General features: G+C 40.6%; 1 protein-coding gene across 1 annotated transcript in view; it reads right to left on the bottom strand.

Annotated features, from left to right (window-relative positions):
* Positions 1-20484, bottom strand: part of Phlpp1 (PH domain and leucine rich repeat protein phosphatase 1) — a 212216-nt gene that overhangs the window by 72295 nt on the left and 119437 nt on the right. Inside the window, exons 5-7 of the mRNA XM_038349966.1 lie at positions 5980-6126; positions 5196-5426; positions 1175-1377 (exon numbers count right to left, since the gene is read on the bottom strand). Coding sequence (XP_038205894.1) covers positions 1175-1377; positions 5196-5426; positions 5980-6126 — 581 coding nt within the window. The remainder of the gene's footprint in view (positions 1-1174; positions 1378-5195; positions 5427-5979; positions 6127-20484) is intronic.

Genomic DNA, 20484 nt, shown 5'->3' with positions numbered 1-20484 from the left:
CTGTCTGTAGAAAGCACTGTACTTTTGGCCTCCTCTGTGTATTTAGTTTAGGAAGTACAATGCATCTTCTTCTATTACTTTAACTGCAGGAGATTAAAGCCATCCTCCCTTGCAACCGTGAGTCACTCTCTGTTCTCATTTGTTTATGTGCTTTCTCGTGGTTCTGTGTGCCAAACTGTACCTAAAAGGTCATTCAAATGAATACCTCACGTCATCCGTAAAACCAAAAGGTCTTCATTGTTGATTCCTTCACAGATGAAACACTATACTCTAGAGCATCACAATGAGCTCTGCTGGTCAGATCAGAAGGTTTTCTGAGCTTAGGAAATGTGACACCACTTTCTGCAGGAGCAGTTTCTGAAAGGCCTGCTCTCTTAATTCTTAAGAATAATATATTTGCCCATTCTGGTCCCACTGAGAGGCTTATAGATTAATTTTTTTTCCACCTCTCTTCTTTCCAACCTAATGTTTCAGGTACCCAGCTTAGAGAAGATGAGCCATGGAACACATTTATGGCCTGCTGGCAGGTTCCCTTAGCTCACTGAAGTACATCTTAGTAGCCTGGACAAGTGGTGGTGTGGATTCTCTCGCTCCTCTCTCGTAAGTGTGTCTTGCCTACTGTTCTCGCAATTAATTAATCTGAAAGCACCACTACTAGCACATACCTCCTTTTCCTAAGGATCTCTCTTAAGTCTCAATGACTCCATACCATACATCCCATAATTTAAAAACAGCCCCCAAATAAGGGGTTTTATTAAATAACTAAGAATCTTGCTGTTATGATATTCCTGTGGGCACATAGTTCAGGTTTATCTTCAAGTAATCCCCTTGTCAATGGAACATGAAATTGCAGGTCTTGAATGGAGCCAACAGTGGACTTCCCACCCTCTAGCATTTAATCAGGAAGTCAATGAAATAGTTTACCTTGCCCCTTACTTTAAGCAGAAGAAACAAATGACCAATGGGAGCAATTTATCATAATACAAAAAGCAAGCTAGAAACAATAAAAATTTCCCTCTGGTTCCTGTAAATACCAAGGCAACATTCTTCTTTTATGGCTTTTATCTTGGAAGGATTTGACCCTTATTTTAGTAAATGAGGAAAGAATAAAGCCAGTAAGGCAGAGATGATGGTACTGGGGAAACAGCACAGCTTGGATGTAGTCTGCACTTACCGTTAGAAGAAGCATAGAGTGCTTTTAGGAAATAGCCACAAATGTTCAGTGTCACCAGCTGATTCCTCTCACAGTGCAGAACTTCTATGTTGTTGAAAACCATAGCATCTAGGTCACCAAGTTTATTGTCTCGCAGGTCAAGCTGAGTGACATGCGGCACAAAGTCCACTTCGTCTGCTATAAGCTTTCTGAGTATGTTCAATCTTAAGGAGGAAGGACACAAACATGAGCTACTTAACCACAATACTATAAATAAACTGCAGAACCCATATAGTATGAAGTAATGAGACAGGACTCAGGTCTCCCTGTATTAGAGCTTCCCCTGCCATCCTCAATTTTAGCATCTGCGTTGTTTAACTGGCAAGATTCACTATTTTTAGCTACAATTCTAGAAGTCTGAGCCTTTATGATACAATTTAAAACACAATTTAGGCCATGAAGGCTAGAAGAGAGAGAGCAAGTGTATTGATTTTACCTAATTCACTTCAAGAGAAGAAAAAAAATCCACTTAGGCACTTACTTCCAAAGAAAGAGGCTGTAGTACAGATAGCATACTGGAAAGAACATGGGAAACAAACCCAGAACCACCGAGACATACGACTACTGCATTGGCTCCCTAGAGGAAGAGATGGATGTAAAGAAAAGTAGATGGGCAATCATAAAGGACAGAATCAAGGACAATGACCTCAAGCCACGTACTGAATGGGAACACCAGAGAAGGAAATGTAGGTACAGGGATTCTTTATTCTCAGCATCAGAACTGATAGCCAAAGCTATTTCCATACAGAGACTACTACTCAAAGAGCAAAGTAAAGAAGACACTGAACACTGGCACCCAGGATTCGTTGAGAAATCATAAAATGGAACATAGGGAGATGGCAGAATCATTTGCCATGACAATTGCTGGACTGAGTGGAGTTATTGCAGATAAGCAGTGAAAGACAAGCAGCAATGGGTCAATATGAGAAAGATATGAAATCAATATAACAAATATAAATTTAGTTTCCACTGCAAGAAAACATATGAAAACATTACTTCTTGGTGCCAAGGAAGTCTATACTTCCTTTGGAAAGAAACATCTCTCTCCTAGGTGAGAAAGCTCCAAGCTTGTGTACTTGATGAAAGGCACTGTTATTATGCATGGAGATCAAACATTCTACAAGGTTTCTGCTTTTCAATAAACAAAATAGGTATACATATAAACGATTAAGAGAACTATCATAAAGCCACTGACTGAAACACAAGGATGAGTGACAGTAGAGCAAGAATCTGTCAAGAACCAAGGGCAGCACACAGTGTCTTCAAATGTCCCTAAAATGATGCTTAAAAACATCATTCTTTCTTTCCTTGTTCTAGGTTCGAAGATTCAAAATCTGGCCTTAACCCAGAAATGTGCCTATTTCCAAATGCTCGCTAAACTACCAGAATGTGCACAATGGACAAAAACAAGCCTTATTTTGGAGACAACAGAACTGAAAGAATTTAAAAAATGTTTTAAGTTCTTCCCAAAATTACACTTTGAATAACCATGATAGTATTATCTTCATTTCATATATCAACTCACCCACCCACAAGTCACTGTATTGGTATCAAGATGATCAAAAACTCTGTTTTAATGAGGACTTAAAAGAAAGTCTATGAGGAAAGGAAAGGTGGCATTCCTGTGTGTAGAAGGGCAGCTCGAAGGATTATCTTCTAGCTCTAGGTGGAGAACCCAGAGCAACAGTCACCTCTTATCTGCAAAATGAGAAAAACATCTTTCCTATTCTTCAAAATAGTTAAGGAAATGAAAGAAATACATGTGTTGTCCAGTTCTGGGTAGACTGTGAAGGGCTGTGGTCATGATCATGGCAAGGACAGGATGATGACCTCTGGCTTTATACTGACCAGAGTAAGAAGATGAAGTGCTCTGCACTGTTCCACAGGAGAACTGTGAGTATGTGATGATATTGTACAATGTACAAAATACAGAGAATCTACAAAGCAGGTGCTATTGAGAAGGAAGCACCCATCTGAATCCCAAGGGTATGGAGAGCTGGGAATAGCAGTTAACAGGAAGTGGCACTGTGGCTTCCAGATCAGAGGCAGGAACAATGCAGTGTGTGACTTTCAAGCGTGCTACAGGCTAAGTGGAAGGAGTAGTAACATGCTGGCTATATTTACGTTCTCATCCATTCAAAGTACTTAGCAAGGGCTTTACCTACTATATACTAACACTGTCAGATCATAGATAAGTAAGAACATTGCCTAGCAGGTCACGAAAAGGGGCCCTTTTCTAAATTTCTAAGTAATCACAGAACACATAAGCACACACCTTCTATCACATGACTTGCTACTCATATCTAACACTTGTCATCAGCTGTTTTTCCTGTGTAACCAATCTGTGAACAGCATCAATGTCAAATCACCACACATTTCTAAAACATGGTCTCTATCTCACTGTGGAAGAGCAGCAAGGAATGGCTTCCCAGCCTGTGGTGGAGTATACACTGAGCAGCTCTGAGACAGAGCCTCTTGTGCACAGGACTTGTATGCTTGTGGGTTGAAAGCAGGTAAAAGCTAGGAAAACTTAAGACTACTTACAGTTGAGCAGGCTTCAGGAGTGGAAACAGGCCTCAGTCGAGTATGACTGAACATAACCCTTGCTGCGAGTGTTAGGCAACTCAACTCAATTCTCTCCAAAACTCCACGAATTATATTCTATTATTAATTGTAATTTATAGATCAGAAGCAGACACATAGAAATTAACTTGCTCAAGATTTACTATGGCTAGCAGGCATCAACTTTTGGTTAATGGGGGAAATAATTTAGTTGAAAAAGTACTAAACTGAGCAAGCTAGCACTAAAGACTCAGTCCTGTACATTGTTTTGTGAGAAGTCAAATCTATGACAGGCTCTTGTTTTTCCTTTAAAAAGATAAAATTTAAAAGTCTTCCTCCTTGGGCACATAAGAGAGCTCAGCTGTTAAAAGCACTTGCTTGCCTTTGTTGAGGACCAGGATTGAGTTCCTAGTATCCACATGGCAGCTCACAGTTGTCCATAACATCAGTTCTAGGGGACTCGACACCTTCTTCTGACATCAGTGGGAACCAGGCATGCACATGGCACAGACGTGCATTCAGGCAAAACACTCATACACATAGAATAAAATAAATAAATCTTTAAGGGAATGACAACATGGATCCTCTTGCGTAAGGTAGCTCAGTGATTAAAAATCACTAGCTCAGTGGTGCTGGCACATGCCTTTAAACCCAACACTTAAGAGGCAGAAGCAGGTGAATTTCTGTGAGTTCAAGTCCAGCCTGGTCTACAGAGCAAGTTCCAGGACAGCCTCCAAAGCTACACAGAAAAACGCTATCTTGAAAAAACAAACAAGCAAAAAAACCAAAAACGAAAAAGAAAAGAACCTAGTAGAACCTGACCTTCCAAAGGATGATGACAAAGCATCCATGGGCAGCAAAGACAGTGCCGAGGCTTCTAGTTGGGTTTCAGAGTGGTTAGATTAAAATGAAGGCTCTCTGCTTTTATGAGGGATCAGAGTAGAGGGGGCAGCTAAATTTGGATATGAATTTATGTTTTGTGAAGAATGGTAAGCAAAACTCTGAGCCTCTTGAATGGACAGAGAAGAAATTAAAACATTTTAACTCAATGTGTACATTAAGTTAAGGAAAAACAAACAAACAGAAAACAAGAGATGCTCCACAGTATCAAATGTCTCAGGTACACAAATAAAAAAGACTGCGAACAATGTCCACCATGTTCTCGATAATTTCCAGTTTATATAAAGAGTCCTCTACTCCAGTGTTCCCATATATTCATGTGAATTAAAACTGGGTTCAGATTCACAAAACCAAAGTAAAACCCTCACAACGCAAAGTCAATCATCACTGGGATTTTTTTAAAGCAAGCTTCAGGGAAGAAGAAACCTCCACAATTCGTCATTTCTTCCCTCTATGGACTAGTTTACCCCACAATACAAGCCAGTCACTCAAATGAGATGCATTTCTCAAAAGAGGTTACCGTAGGTCCACATGTTTGATATGAGGCATTCTTCTTAAAGCCTGTAGTCTGAGGGTCTCCATACAGTTCCCAGCCATACAGAGCTTATCCACAGCAGTCAGCTTCTCCAATACCTCGGGGATGTCAGTGAATTCATTAAAGGAAAGACCCAGATAACTGAGCTGGTGCATGTTCATCAACTCGGCAGGAAGAGACTGAAGAAAATTCCCATCCAGCAAAAATGTCTGCAAGCTATCAAAGAAGACATAACAATTACACAGAAAAATGTACATTTTCAACATACAAGTTCATGAAGATTGCATTACTATAACACTGAAAAATGCATAAGGCCAGGCAGAAGGCAACAATGAACAAGGGGAACAAGACTGGAAATAAGGACCTTAACCTTCTATTAAAATGGGAAATGTTACCTACTTCCTCAACTTGCAAAGGTCTACATGGGGAAGTGTGCTAACTGCAATACAAACCTGCCCAATATGCTCCGTACTTATTTTTTCTTAAAATTAATTTCTAATACTTAGAATACAATAGCTCAGAAAATGAAAAAGTGACTCCTCTCCTATGTTTTAATTTACTGATTCATAGGAACTGCAGTTTAAAACAACTGTACTTTAGATTTTTACAAGACTTTGAAGACGTAAAGTCCTAACAAGTAACCTCTACACACCATACATGCCTTACTGCTAGATGTGAGGCCAGTACTTCCTTGGCAAACATAACAAACTAACATGATATGAAACTTCCACGGAGCTTCCCAGATTCCCCCATGGTTTAAAGTACGTACTTCTGCATAGCTCCAACAGCTGCTGGCACTTCTCGAAGAGTATTGCAAGACACATTCAGTTCTGCTAGGGTAGGAATGCTGCAGACTGCTGATGGAAAGACTCCTAAGTGGTTATTGGAAAGGTTAAGGCTCTTCAACTTGGTGAACCTATCACAGGAAGATAGAAAGAAGAAACAAATGTCACAAATACATGGCATAACCGCAAGGATACTCCTACTCTATTCCCGCATTTAACTGAGGTAGAACTCCATCTCTTCAAGGCATAGGGAGTAGCAAAGTGCAGAGCGAATCTGACCCCAAGGCCGGTGTTTTACCTAAAATATAAACATATATCAGAAACACTTGCTATTGTAAAATCAGGTTGACTGAGGAATAAGTTCTACTGGAACAACTTTTTAAACTCCATTGTTGGTATGAGAGGTCCTTCTGTCTATGTGTTTCAATGGTTACTGAGTAAAGAATCTGCCTTGGCCTGTGATAGGGTAGAATAGAGCTAGGCGGAGGGGGGAGAGAACTAAACTGAATGCTGGGAGAAATAAGGCAAAGTCAGAGAGATGCCATGGAGCTGCCAGAGGAGAAAGCCGCAAACCACTAGCTGGAACCTTGCCAGTAGGCCACAAGCCTCATGGCAAAATATAAAATAATAGAAATTAGTTAATTTAATATGTAAGAGTTGGCTAGGAATATGCTAGAGTCATTGGCCAAGCAGTGTTTTAAATAATACAATTTTCTGTGTGATTATTTTGGGAGTCTGGGCGGCCGGAAAACAAACAAGTGGCCTCCTACTACACATTGTCCTTGACACAATTGACCCTCGAGTAAAAATGGTCCTGAGGGAGCCAGAACAAGCCAAGATGGGAAACACAGTTTTTTGTTGCTTCAGACAAGTTCAAAATTTCTTCTTCTCACCTCCAACCCCAACCTAGTACAAGAAACAATCTAAGCCCTTTCCTAGATGCCCAAGGCTCTGTAATGACAGATTTAGGAGCCAGTTACCACCATCCCCCAATTCCACACAGCACTTGCTGTTGCTGCCCACACAGCCTTCTCAAAGACCTCTTCTCACTTCATCTCGACGACGTTTCTTTCACAGAGCCCCTCCTAACTCTCCTTAGTCCCCTCCTTCCTATGACCATATCCTCCTAAGACTGACACCCCCAGCCTGTGCTTTTCTTGTTGTCTTCTTGCATTACAGTCACGTTCCGTGGAAATCTCACCGCTACTTCAACAGTTTGCTCAATCCAATCACAACTGTCTCTGTTTCAAGCCATCTACCTCTTCCACCAAAAATAAACTTACCAAATCTTTATCCCACCCCAATATATCCTTTCATCTGCTCTATTTCTGGTGAGATCCTTTAATTTTCTCAGTTGTCCAAGCAACTGCAGGAACTATCTCTAATTCTCACTCTCTGTGTACATTTGCATCACTTCTTCACATGAGAGGACAATCAGTTAACTGTTTCAGAGTCTTCTCCCAGCAGGTTATACTTTGCCAGCAGCAGGTAAATGATCACATGACCTACCTACTGAAATTTATAACGATAAAGCTGTAATCCAAAAGAAAATGTAAAGTTATTCAACATAGAAAACTGATAATGTACCTACTGAACAAGGCCAAACTGTTACCATGGCTTTTAAATAACAGTTATCTTACTGGATGCATGGATATAGATGTAGTCATAATTTAAATTGAAAAAAAAGGCAAATATTTAGCTGGGCGGTGGTAGCACATGCCTTTAATCCCAGCACTCGGGAGGCAAAGGCAGGTAGATTTCTGGGTTTGAGGTCAGCCTGGTCTAGTTCCAGGACAGGCCCCAGAGGTACAAAGAAACCCTGCCTCAAAAAAAAAAAATTGTTTAACTGAATTGCCATTTTAAGTTATTTTAATATTGTACTTTGATCCATTAGAATTTCAAAGAGATTGTTTATTCTGCTTAAATGCATCCTTTCCTCCTCTCAAATATAAGAAGAGCTGATAGGCTCTGCTATTCTCAGTACAGTGGTTAGCCAAGGATGCTTGGGGACCTCCTAAGAAGTTTCTTATTAAATCCCTCTCATTAAATCCCAAGGTCAAACTATTTTTATAATAAAAGGATTCCAACTTGCTTTGTGCTCCTTTTGCTTTCTTTCAGGTATTGAACAGACTGCTCAAATTGACCATCCTTGTGAAAGCACATCTAACTGAATGCAGAGAATCCAGACAGAAAGTCACAGATTTGCAAAAGCAGAAAACAATGACATCCGTTTTGATATTTGTGTTATGTAAAACGGTTTTCATTCCCTTGACCCTCCCCCTTACCAGCTGCAGCATCCGGAAAAGTAGGCCCTGTACTTGAGCAGCACAGTAGAGCTGACTCTGTTGGCGAAGGTGTAGGTGAGTCAGCCCCGATTTTGTGAGCATGGGAGAGCTGTTCCCATTACTCATCTCTCATGTGGTAACATGGGCAGAGGGGGATGCCCTAACACAACACCCACACACACACCACTGTCCAGCAAGGCCTGAGGCAAGTGTTCGAGCTGGCTCTGGGATCTCAAGAGCTCCCTACCCCTCATCAGCTGCAACATTTGGCAACAGAGTAGAGCTGGTCCTGAAGGTAGAGATATGGGAGAACCCACCCTTAGGACTCAAAAGCAGAACTGGCCCTGCCTGCCCCTTGCTACCTCTGAAAGGGTGAATTCTCCAGGGCAATGCAAGAGAGCTCACCCTGGTGGTGAGGACCTGGTCCAAAACCAGAGTCTTATATTGGTCCAATCCAACATTCACCCTATCTGTGATCTACTGGAGCACCAAGGGTGGGGCTGGAGATTGGTCCTGCAAACCCAGGGATCTCCACAACACAAGGCAGCAACAGGATGTCCTGGAAAAGCCCCAGTGAGGGCCCAGCATTGGTGGTGTAGCAGAGACCAGGGGCCTCAAACCAGATCAATTATTCTTTATTGTGAACGCCTACTTGTAAAGACATATGGATAAAGGGGTTTACTGCGTGACTTACTGTGTCACACTGCAGCTTCCATGGCAAGATTTTCTCCTTCCTTTTTTTCTCTTAAGTTTTATTTTGTTTTATTTGGGGAGGGGGCGGATTTGAAATGCATTGTGTGAAAACACAAAAAATAAAAAGAAAGTAAAAAATTGGTCTTCATTTTAAAAAGTCAATATTATCTAAACTTTGGATTTTTTGTATTGTTGTTGTTTTGTTTTTCGAGACAGGGTTTCTCTGAGCTTTGGAGCCTGTCCTGGAACTAGCTCTTGTAGACTAGGCTGGCCTCGAACTCACAGCGATCCACCTGCCTCTGCCTCTCAAGTGCTAGGATTAAAGGTGTGAACCACAAATGCCCATATATAAATCTGTTTAAATTTCTAATTAAGTAAAATATCAGCATATAATTTACATAAAGGAAGGCTACTGCTCTGATGTTCGTCAGTTTTTGAGATAAACTACAGAACACCATTAAATATGACGTGCAGACAATTTTCTCTCTCATTAACAATGTCCCAAATGTTGTATAAGATATACTCATGCTAAAAACTAATCATCTATAACTCAAATTTAACTGGTACTTGCTCCATCCTTTTCCCCCCTCGGATATGGTGGCTTTCCCTCAGATAAAACCACTGTTACTATTCAAGCAAAATCATGGCCCTCTTTCTAGATGCTTCCCACATTTGGTGAGAACAGGGTACATCTTGAAATTTTGCGCACTATTAAATTGAATTTTTTTTTTTTTAAAAAGATCTTCTGGGAAGAAAACTGACATATAGCTTTCCAGAAAGTGGAGAACAAATATTACAACATCAGTGAGTGTTCAAGAGGGGAACCAGAAGGCCTGGCTTTGGGAGAAGATAAGAATGCAGCAGGGCAAGGTAAAACTTACTCAAGCAAACAAATGTACTAGAATTCTATCACTACTGAAAATAAACAAAAAAGTAAAAGAGTAAAAAACAGCTGACATGCCTAAATGGAAAGGTGGCTCTTAAGAGGAATCCCTCACTGATTCTGTATTAAAAAGACTGATATATATACATACACATATATATATATATGTGTGTATGTATGTATGTATGTATGTATGTATGTATATCAAGTACAATTCTTTTCTGAATCAACTCAATGACAGATCCTAGAGGACTTAGGAAGTAACAATGATCCCTAGGGGCCAAGCATCCTCTAAAGAACTCCTAACAAGGCTACACCTAACAGTGCCATTTCCTATGGACCACACATTCAAATACATGAGTCTATAAGACCGTACCTGTTCAAACCACCACAAGTATACTGATTAAACACAATTTATCACTAAAATTATTTCAGCTGTTTCATTTGTGTTTCTCATAATGCAGATGCCAAAGAGTTACTGAATGTGGAAAAGGAATTTAAAAAGCAAGATTCCCAAATTCCCCACCCAAATGATACGTTTCCAGAGCTTGTGAGAGTCTCTTCCCTGGTCCTACCCTCTCTCCTACACATGCACCCACAGGCTCATAGTACAGCATCTGGGCTACAGTGTGACACTCATAAGGTAAGAAAAGGAACTAGAGATGAGATACAATGTAGGCTGCTGCTATACACAGTACACCCAGGGCTTGTACAGGTCAAATCTGCATCTATGCCTATAGTACACTGTGTATCCCACATTATAGAAGCAATACATTTCACATTTTTCTAGCCAGACTATAATTTAAACATACATAGCATGTGGACCTCTACTTACATTCTTCTAGAGCTGTGAACTGTAGGAGCTAACTCTGATTGACAAGTACTTTCACAAGTCCCTTCTCGCCACATCTCACATAGCCTGGCTCACCCCTGAACAGCTAATTCCCAAAGAGGGTGGGGGGAAAAAGCACAGTGATAGTAAAGATTATTTATTTCGAAAAACTCAAGTTACTATCCAAAATACACCAACAATAAATTTCTCTTGTTTCACCAACTCTGACACTTAGCTTTCCTAGAGTTAGCTTTCTGCATATGCAGAAGCAGATTATAACACTGTAGATTAAAATCTCCTGCTAGAAAAAGACCATGGGAGTGTTCACATGGAACACACACCTCTGCTACTCAAAGCAGCAATAAGTACGCACAGACAATGAGCACGGTCTGGGAGACAGACATCAAAATGACCAGCTACCTTTTCAGCATTTTGCTCACTTAAAAAGAGAGAAAAGTTGACAGTCAGGACACCAGCACAAAAAGGACTAGAAATCACAACATCCTATAACACAACACAGTATAAAGTGGTAAGCTCAAGAGGCTGGAGAGATGTCATAGTGGTTAAGAGCACTGCTTCTGCAGAGTGCTGCCGCTCTTTCTGTCCTCCAGGACTCCATAACCCTTTTCATTCCTGAACAGGCACACATACACACGAACACACACACATAAAAATAAAACAAATCTTTACAAAAGACTTTAATGTCAGATAAATAATGTGTATATAAAATCAATTCTAGCCGGGCGGTGGTGGCGCACGCCTTTAATCCCAGCACTCGGGAGGCAGAGGCAGGCGGATCTCTGAGTTCGAGGCCAGCCTGGTCTACAAGAGCTAGTTCCAGGACAGGCTCTAGAAACTACAGGGAAACCCTGTCTCGAAAAACCAAAAAAAAAAAAAAAAAAAAAAAAATCAATTCTAAAATAACACTAGCTGATTTGTAAGAAAAAAGTTAAACATGAGCATTTGGCAAAATAGTTTTTAAAAACTTTATTTTAAACTACCATTTCAATTCTATTGTATTTACTCAGGCTACAGATTTCTCCTTATAACTGTTCAATATACATAAGAAGAGAATAAATGCATTACAGAGTTTAGATTAGTAAAAAAATATACATTTTAAAGATGATTGTAACAACAATTGCATAATAATAGGGGAAGGCCGATGGTTTAAAAGCTAAAAATTCAAGGAAAAACCATTAAAAATCTTATTACACTTATTACAGTGAGGGAATATGTGTATTTGTGGTGGTCTGAATGAGAATGACCCCCAAAGGCTCACGTATTTAGATACTTGGTTCTAGCTGGCAGAACTGTTTGGGAAAGATTAGGGGGTGTGGCCTTGCTAAAGGAAGTATGTTACTGGGGTAAGCGTTGACGTTTCAAAAGACTCACACCATTCCCAGTGTCCCTCTCTACCAAGTGGTTGTATCTCGAGATGTGAGCTTTCAACTACTGCTACAGCGCCATGCCTGCCTCATGCTCCCGGTCTCTAAAGCTATGAGCACCAAGTTAATCACTTTCTTCTGTAAGTTGCTTTGGCTATGTGTTTAATCACGGAAATAGAAATGTAACCAAGACAGTTATTTTATACATACACAGTCTCAAAGCTAAAGAAAATTAATCACGTGCACATGATGGTGTAAACATCTATCGGCTCACAGCCCTAAATCCTTATAATGAAATGTAAACCAACGTTTAAATTTATAAGCTTAAACAAAAATAGGATTAATGTCCTTATAAAAGAGAAAGGCTGAAGGGACCACCTTCACCTCAACACGTGAGAATTCGGGGAGAAAGTACAGACTCAAAAGTAAACTCCTGCTCAATAAAAAAAAGAAAAGAAAGAAAGAAAAAGAAAGAAAGGAAAAAGAAAAAAGAGAAGTAACCTCCCAACAAATACCAAATCTACTGGTATACTGGCCTTAGGCATTCCACCTCTATTGAATTATAAACAATAAATTCATGTTGCTTTCCAATTACTCATTGTGTATAAAGGACCAGAACTATGGCCCAATTCCAACACGAGGAGTGACCACCTGAATCTAGGATCCACTGTCACCTAGAGGAGCGATCACTGGAGACACAGACCCCACTGCACCAATTGGAGGAAAAGATGTGTAGACAAGGTAAGTATATGATAGACAACAAAAGAACAACGTGGCACCACAAATACTAGTGTCTCTACAACAGCAAGACTTGAACACCCCAACACAGATGAAGCAGAAGAAAACAACCTAAAAATAACTTTAGGAAGATGTTTGAGGCCCTTAAAGAGAAAATTTAAAAATTCCTCAAGAAAGAGGAGGAAAAGACAAACAAAAAACTGGAAGAAATCAACAAATTCCTTAAAGTAAACAAAGAAAAAGCAATCAAACAAGTGAAAGAAACGATTCAAGACTTGAAAACCAATTACTCATTGTAAGGTATTATACTAGAAAAGTCAGAGCAAACTAAAATAGTGGGCACTGTCCTAATTTCAGGTAGTTTTTTTTTTTTAAAAAAAAAAATCAAGAATAAAAGAGGACTCTGAAGCTGTCTTATTTCCCAACGTCACAGGTAAAATGCTATGAGAAAGTTGTGTGACTACTGGATACAGCCTTGACTCTACCATCTTTCAACATATCACCATTAAGAATTCAATAGAATTCTACCTGTATAATGTTATAAGAAATAGCAGTCACAATTCTTAGCCACGGGTCAAAGGAAGTATTGTGGAAAAGAAAAATGCTACCCCTTCATTCATTTTCTCCTATTAAGAACAGCAACAACAGCCAACAGGGATGCTTTTTCAAATATCTTATTAGTCCCCAGACCAAGCAGCTTCTAGACAGGAATTTTCTAAAGAAACAAAAGACTACCCAACAGAAGAAGATCTAACTGCCAACACTATTCAGAAGAGGTTTCACATTAACTACTACACAAGTAAGACAAGTAACAATGTTAGAAGATTTCTGTACAAGACAGAAAACAGACCAGCATTTCCCTTCTCAACACAAAGAGGTGAGTGTGCTTTGTTAAAAGTACAGTTGACTCATGCAAGAATATACGAGGAAAGCCAGAGACCTTCTACAACAAAGCACATCCCCAAAGGAATGAGAAAATGTACATGAGCAAAAGCCACTGAAGAGAACTAAGTCACAGGAATGCGCTATGAGAGATGAGAGGTGCAAGCACCTTATCACAGAGAAAAAAAAAAGAAAAACCTAACCCCCCAAACGTCACAAAGGATAGCTACTACGTGATCCTGGCATCAAAGCATCATTCACTTGACAACCTCTAAATCCTCACTGCTGAAATGGATGACACAAATGAGAAAGGAGGCGCTATGCTACGCCCCAGGAACTCAGAATGTTTGAGGAGAGAGCTGCAGCATATGAAGTAGAAGGTGGGAACTTAGAGAAGAGAGTGTTGTGCGTGCTCAGAGGGGTCTCACTGAAGGGTGCAACAGGCTGATGACTGGAGACAGAACAGCAGCATTCTGACTCCTGGCTCTGTGACCAGAGGGTCTGACTGAAGCCTGGGACAGAGAAGAGACTCCAATGACTCCAGGAAACACCAATGTGTGTCTAGCGTGTGTGCCTCCTGAACCTTGGGAAATAATAAGCAGGCAAAATTCAAATAGAAAAGGAATGCCCAGGGCGGTAAAGACTGGTTAATGCTTAACCACAGAGCATCTCAACAGACACTTGTATTTACCTAGAAAAATTTCGTATTTATCACAAAAATAACACCTCGCCTTCCTGTCATCCGCCCAGAAGGTGTTGGATGTGCTCCACCTTTTACACAGGCCACTGTCCATAACCTGCAGGCACCATGCCATCATCCAAATCTTCTGTTCCCACCTGAATGGCATACGGCAAACAGCATCAAAATTAGTTACTTAGGACAAAAACAAACTCTCTTGGGACTTTAGCTTTCAACAGTTACACAGGTATTGTGTGAACACTGGGAATTAAACAAGAAGGGCAGACAAAGAAACACTCTGCTCCAGCAGTGTGCTTACACTGGCCACCAAAGGATACATTTCATAAGCCATCAATAATGATGAGAAGGATGTCTCCAAGTCTTAAGTCAAAAAGACATTCATGATCCACTGCCATAAGGCAGAGCTTTCACTAGCCTGATGTCCCCTAGGAGATGCAGACTGAGTAGCTACTGTTACTCTGAACAGCAACACCACAAAGGCTGTGTGTGGCACCAGACTCTTAAAATTAGGTTAAGGCTTGGAGAAGATAGCACAGAGATTAATTAAAACAACAGAAAAATTGAGTTGGGCAGAATTACATAGCTGAATTACAATCTACCAGAGACTTTTAATGTCACTACACTCCCCACATATTTATCCCTAAGTGGGATAAAAATTAAAGAGCATCTTAGATGACCCAAAGAAGTCAACAGTTTGACAAAGTTAACACAGTCTGGGTAACAGAAATCTTTTTTTCTTTTGAATTTCTGTTTAGAAAGTGCTGTCTGAGAGAAAGAGAAAACGGGCCATGACTGGCAAAACTGAGGAGGCAGAGAAAGCTGAAAGGAAGACTAAGCCTGCAGGGTCCCAGCTCCCTAAGCCATCCCAAGGCTCAGGGCAGGAAAATGGGAAGCCTATGAAATGGAAAGCATCCCAAGAGGATCCAAAATCCAGCTGCAAAGCCCAGCTGTGCAAAAAGCTGCAGTGTGGGTAACAGCTAACTGAAGAGGGGGCATTCCAAACATTCTATGGAATTCCTTCATCATCTGGCAAGTCTCAACCCCATGCTGGGAATCTCCATTCCTCCAGCAGCATGAGGTACTGGCTGTCTTATTCCTTTGCATGGGTAACCCCTCTCTTCAGTGATCATCTCCAACCTTTACAACCTTTATTCACATGGAAGAGTATCCTAAGCATTACACTCTAAAACTAGTAGGTGAGCAGAACACATGCCACTTCTTGTTCCAGTTTGCAATGAATGCTATCACCACTGACATGACTTTCCAGAAATTACTGAGAAAAGAAAAAACAAATAATTTCTTAAACAAAGCCTGAAAATGTTAAAGTGTGGTAAGGATAAATAATTTAATAACTTCCTACCATTGGAATGTTAAAAAGCCCCCACCCACCCAAAACAGGACAGGAAACGGGGTCATTTGTTTCCTATCCCATGAGGACCAAATATGTAGAAACTGAAGCAGAACTAGGAGTTCCTCCACCTCGCTTCTCCACAGGGGTCACTCTGTTACATTACACCATGCTTGCCCAGACAACTTCATGGTCTCTCCCACCACTACCCCCCTCCTTTTCAGTGAATATAAATTTCACATCTACTTGGAACAAAATTCACTTCTCAAGTCTTTAATTCACTGCTTCCAAGGGAAGCAACTCTGACCTTGTTTTAGGTGATAGACTTATCTATACTATACCAACTCTTAACATACACGCCTAAGGTTCACTGAAATTGATGGTTAGGTACCACATTACATTGTGAACAATCAAAATGCTTCTTTAAGGGACCACTGCCACCTTAAATAATGCTATATATGAATTCCATTGCTCAAGGCGTTTTGGAAACCTATTGTCCTTGGTGATGGGGAAACCAACAACTGAACCTCTCTACCTCTTACCCTCCCTCCATTCATCCCTAGGCTAAATAATATAAAGAGGAAACAGGGAATACAAAAGCAGAGACATTCCATACCTATGGTCAAGAAATTTACAAATAGATGTCAATTTAAAATATTTCTAAAGTGCATAGTAAGAGGTGTATGTGATAAAAGAGTATGAATGTTTACAAACCAAAGGAGGAAATAAGCACTCAGAACTGGAAATAACCAGACTCTCCAAATGTCTTTGGAAATATGCTTTGAAGGGGAAATGGGACAGAAGCCAGACCTGGCTTGGGAGGGGTGAAGGCAATAGGGTGCGTATTCTAGTAAGGCAGTGGAGAGAGAATGTGAACTATTTTAGAGACTGGTGGTGCTTTTTGCTTTGCTTTGGGAGTTTTGTTTTAGTTTTTGCTTTAGAAAAAGAAAAACATTATCATGCTATCCATTTAAAACTTATTTTCTTTTTCCTACTACCAAGTCTTTGTTTCAAATTTCCATGTCATATTTCTGAAGAGGTCTCATTATACATAGTTTTTTTTTTTTTAAATCAAACTTTTAACCAAAGAAAAATGACAAACTGTCAGTTGTACTTCCTTCTACAAGTTGCCACAAAAGCTCATTGCAAAGCAGAGTGTGATCAGCATGGAAGTGAATGACCAGCAGCAGTTCCTACCATCCTCTCATGTGCTCATTCACAAAGGAGAGTGAGATCAGCATGGAAGTGAATGACCAGTAGCAGTTCCCACCATCCTCTCATGTGCTCATTCATAGGTACTTAATGGTCTACCTCACAGTGGGATCACCTCTGGGGGAAGCTGATCTCTGCCTTTTAGGAATTCAAAGCTGAGTGAAGTGGATAAACAGAATAAATTGTTTCTTTATGAGAGAGAATTATACTATAAGTAAGAGAAAAATCAAATGTGTAAAAGTCAAGGTTATGCCTTTTTTTAAAAAAACAAACTTTTATAAACTATTGCATAGAATTCTGTGAAACTGCCAGGGAATAAATTATCACACTTAAACAACAGCAACAAACAACAAATCACTACTGAAAGAAAAATTGTGTAAATATCTAATGGTACATTTATCCTTTTTATATATGCACGTTCCAGTGCTGTAGTAAAAATGATTCGTTAATAATTCAAGTGATTTTCAAGTCACTTACAGTATAAATTTCTAATGATATCAAATGCTACAAAATTAACAAAATGACATGAATAAATTTAAATCTTTTGATAATAACTGAATACTAATGGTTTCAATTCTCCCAAGTTAAAAAAAAAAACACACACACACAAAAAACATGAACTGTTAGAGATGTAAAGCTAAATTTAGAAAATTAGCATGGTTTCCATTTCTCGTGCCTCTGTACCACGTACAATTAGCTGTACAGAAAGACACAGAGAGGCTCCACTCCTTCATCTGTAAGCCCCTGTTCTATGCTAATCTCTGCATTGCCCTCTCAAGCTTCTGACTCTCCTGCCACCTCTTCATGGCAGATGTCCACTCTCTCTGACTTCTAAAACCTTTTCACTTCCTCTTCTTTAATGATCCTTGAACTTGAACCTCCGGGCAAGGACTGTGATATGCATTACCATTTAGAACTGAGCACTCCACAGCCTCTTACTCTACAGATGTTGAGCAGTTGTGGGTCTCTGTACTATTCATCATCTACTAGAAAAAAGAAGCTGCTGTTGTGACACATTAATCTATGTGTATAGAGATACGGACTCAGGAGGCAGAGACAGGCAGATCTCTGGGAGTTCGAGGCCAGCCTGGTCTACAAGAGCTAGTTCCAGGACAGGCTCCAAAGCTACAGAGAAACCCTGTCTCAACCACCCCCCCCAAAAGATATAGACTTAGGGAACAGTTAATTACTATGTACATATGAGCAGAATAACAGTACTGGACCAGAGAGCGTTCTTTGGTTGGTTGGTTGGTTGGTTGGTTGGTTGGTTGGTTGGTTGGTTGGAAGTATCACTTCATCCCCTAACATCCTTATTCCCAAAGAGTCTGGAATGTTTGGTTAAAAGCATCACCCCAGCACCTAGCAACCAGGTATCCAACGGAGTCTAGAATATTTGGGTGGAAAGGTCCATCTCAGGCTGCTCCCCTCTGGGAGTTGCCTCAGTCCAGACTCCACCTCCAAGAAAGCTTGCCAAAGGATGCCTCTCCCCAGAGATGCTCAAGACCACAGGCTATTTAAACTGTCCCCCAGAAAACAAACACATGGTTTTCCAGTCTCCCTTCCCCTGACACCCAGGAGTGCCGGCATCCATTAAACCTGGGCTTTTTCTAATTTGGTTTGATTTTGATTATTGCATTGGCGGAGAGATTTATCGGGGTGTGAAAACTTTTCATTCTTAAAAATGCAGGGATCACACTCCTGAAAGAAGCTGTGACCATGACTTTCCTAAAGCAGATGTGGCCTGGGGCTCTTCCTACTCTTGTTCGCTCTGAACTCATTGACTAGCTTAATCACGGTACACTTACTTAAACCTTACATTATACTTTTGTGAAATTACTAATGATTTCAAACTAAACTTCCAGTGAACTGGAAAGCCCGAGCCTCCTTTCCCACAACAGATAAGATAGGCAGTCTTGTGGTCCCTCATCTGCATGAGCATACAATAGGAGGTGACTGATCACGCTTTTGCACTCTGGAAAGGCTTTCGCTCAGCCATCCAGAAGCTTCCTCCTGTAGCAGATGGGAATGATGACAGGGAACCACAAACCTTGGATAAGTCTCAGTACCTGTGACTCCTCCCAAAATTTCTCACCCTGCCCCCTACTCTAAACCTTTCCCTCCCGGCCCAGGGGTTATGCTACCCTGTCCTTCCCCCAGCCTCTGATTCTTTTTGACTACTTGGCCTCTTGGTACACATGCTGTCTTGGCTCCTGCCTGGTTCAGCTTCTGCATCTCTCTTGATCCCCTTGCCCTCTTCTCTCCTCTCTCACCCCCCAACCTCCACCATGGTCTGGTTCATGCTGACCATGTTCAGTCTGGACCCAGGGTGCCTCTGGCTGTGCTCTCCCTCACACCTACCATAGACCTCTTCAACCATACCTAGGAACAGTTGTGTTCCCACTTTCCATTCAGTCTTCCTCAAATCCCTCCCCTCAAAGCTCAAGGAACCTCCTGGAAGAGGACCTGGTAAATAGAGTGCAAGAGTCAGGAGGGAGGGAGGACACCAGGGGGAAAAGGCCCTCCAAACAAGCTAAGCAAAGCTCATATGAACTCACAGAGACTGAAGCAGCAAGCTCAGGGCCTGCACCAGGTCCTCTGCATATATATTATGGCTTTCAGTTTAGTATTTCTATGGGACTCATGAATGTGTGGACAAGTGGGACTCTGATTCCTGGGCACTTTCTCTTGGGCTCTTTTCCTTCTTTTCTTCCTCCTTTTTTTTCTTCATCCAACCTCAGTCTTTGTTTTATCACTGTATTTTATTGGCTTTGTTGTTAGAAGCCTATACCTTTCCAATGAGAGAGAAAAGGGGAGTTTATCCAGTTGGGGAGAGGAGAAGGGGAGGGACTGGAAGAAGCTGAGGGAGGGGAAACTGTAATCAGGATAGTTTATGTGAGAAAATAACCTATTTCAAGAAAAGAAGGGGGCACATTAAGTTGGGAGGCAAAAGTGGGTGGGGGAACTTGGAGAGGAACTAGAGGAAAAGTAGTAGTGGTGGCTTTTATTAAAGCACAATATATGCAGGCAAGAAATTCTTAAATCACAAAATACCTTAAGACAAAAGTTAGTACTCTTCCTATGAAAGTAGCCCTACCCCGAAGCAGTCTGGCTACTGGTGCTAGCTTTGCTTCTTTCTAGCACTTGACAAAGTGCAAGAGTTAGAACAAGAGCTTCCATCCATGATTATGAATAACAGTGAGAACAAAGCAATCCAAGACAAGCCAAACATTTTTAAGTAATTTCTATTTAACAAAGTAATTTTCCATATACAGTATTAAGTAATTTAAATATAATCATAAGTTTGTCAAGAATTTACTAAAACATAGGCCTATCAATTAAATGGAATGATTAATAAGATCTTGGATAAAACAAATTTAACTTAAGTTACAAACATTCCAAGAAAGATGAACAAAGCAAGGAGAAATGGAGCACACACAGTTATTGAAGTCTGGGTGCGGTCCACTGTGCTTTCGAAGGCAGCAGGCATGACAATTGTACAAAAATTCTATTTGCCATTCATTATAAAGGATG

Source organism: Arvicola amphibius, chromosome 12 (genome assembly GCF_903992535.2).
Source record: "Arvicola amphibius chromosome 12, mArvAmp1.2, whole genome shotgun sequence".
Taxonomy (NCBI): domain Eukaryota; kingdom Metazoa; phylum Chordata; class Mammalia; order Rodentia; family Cricetidae; genus Arvicola; species Arvicola amphibius.
The sequence above is the reverse complement of the archived record's forward strand: the minus strand, read 5'-3'. Positions and strand labels throughout refer to the sequence as shown.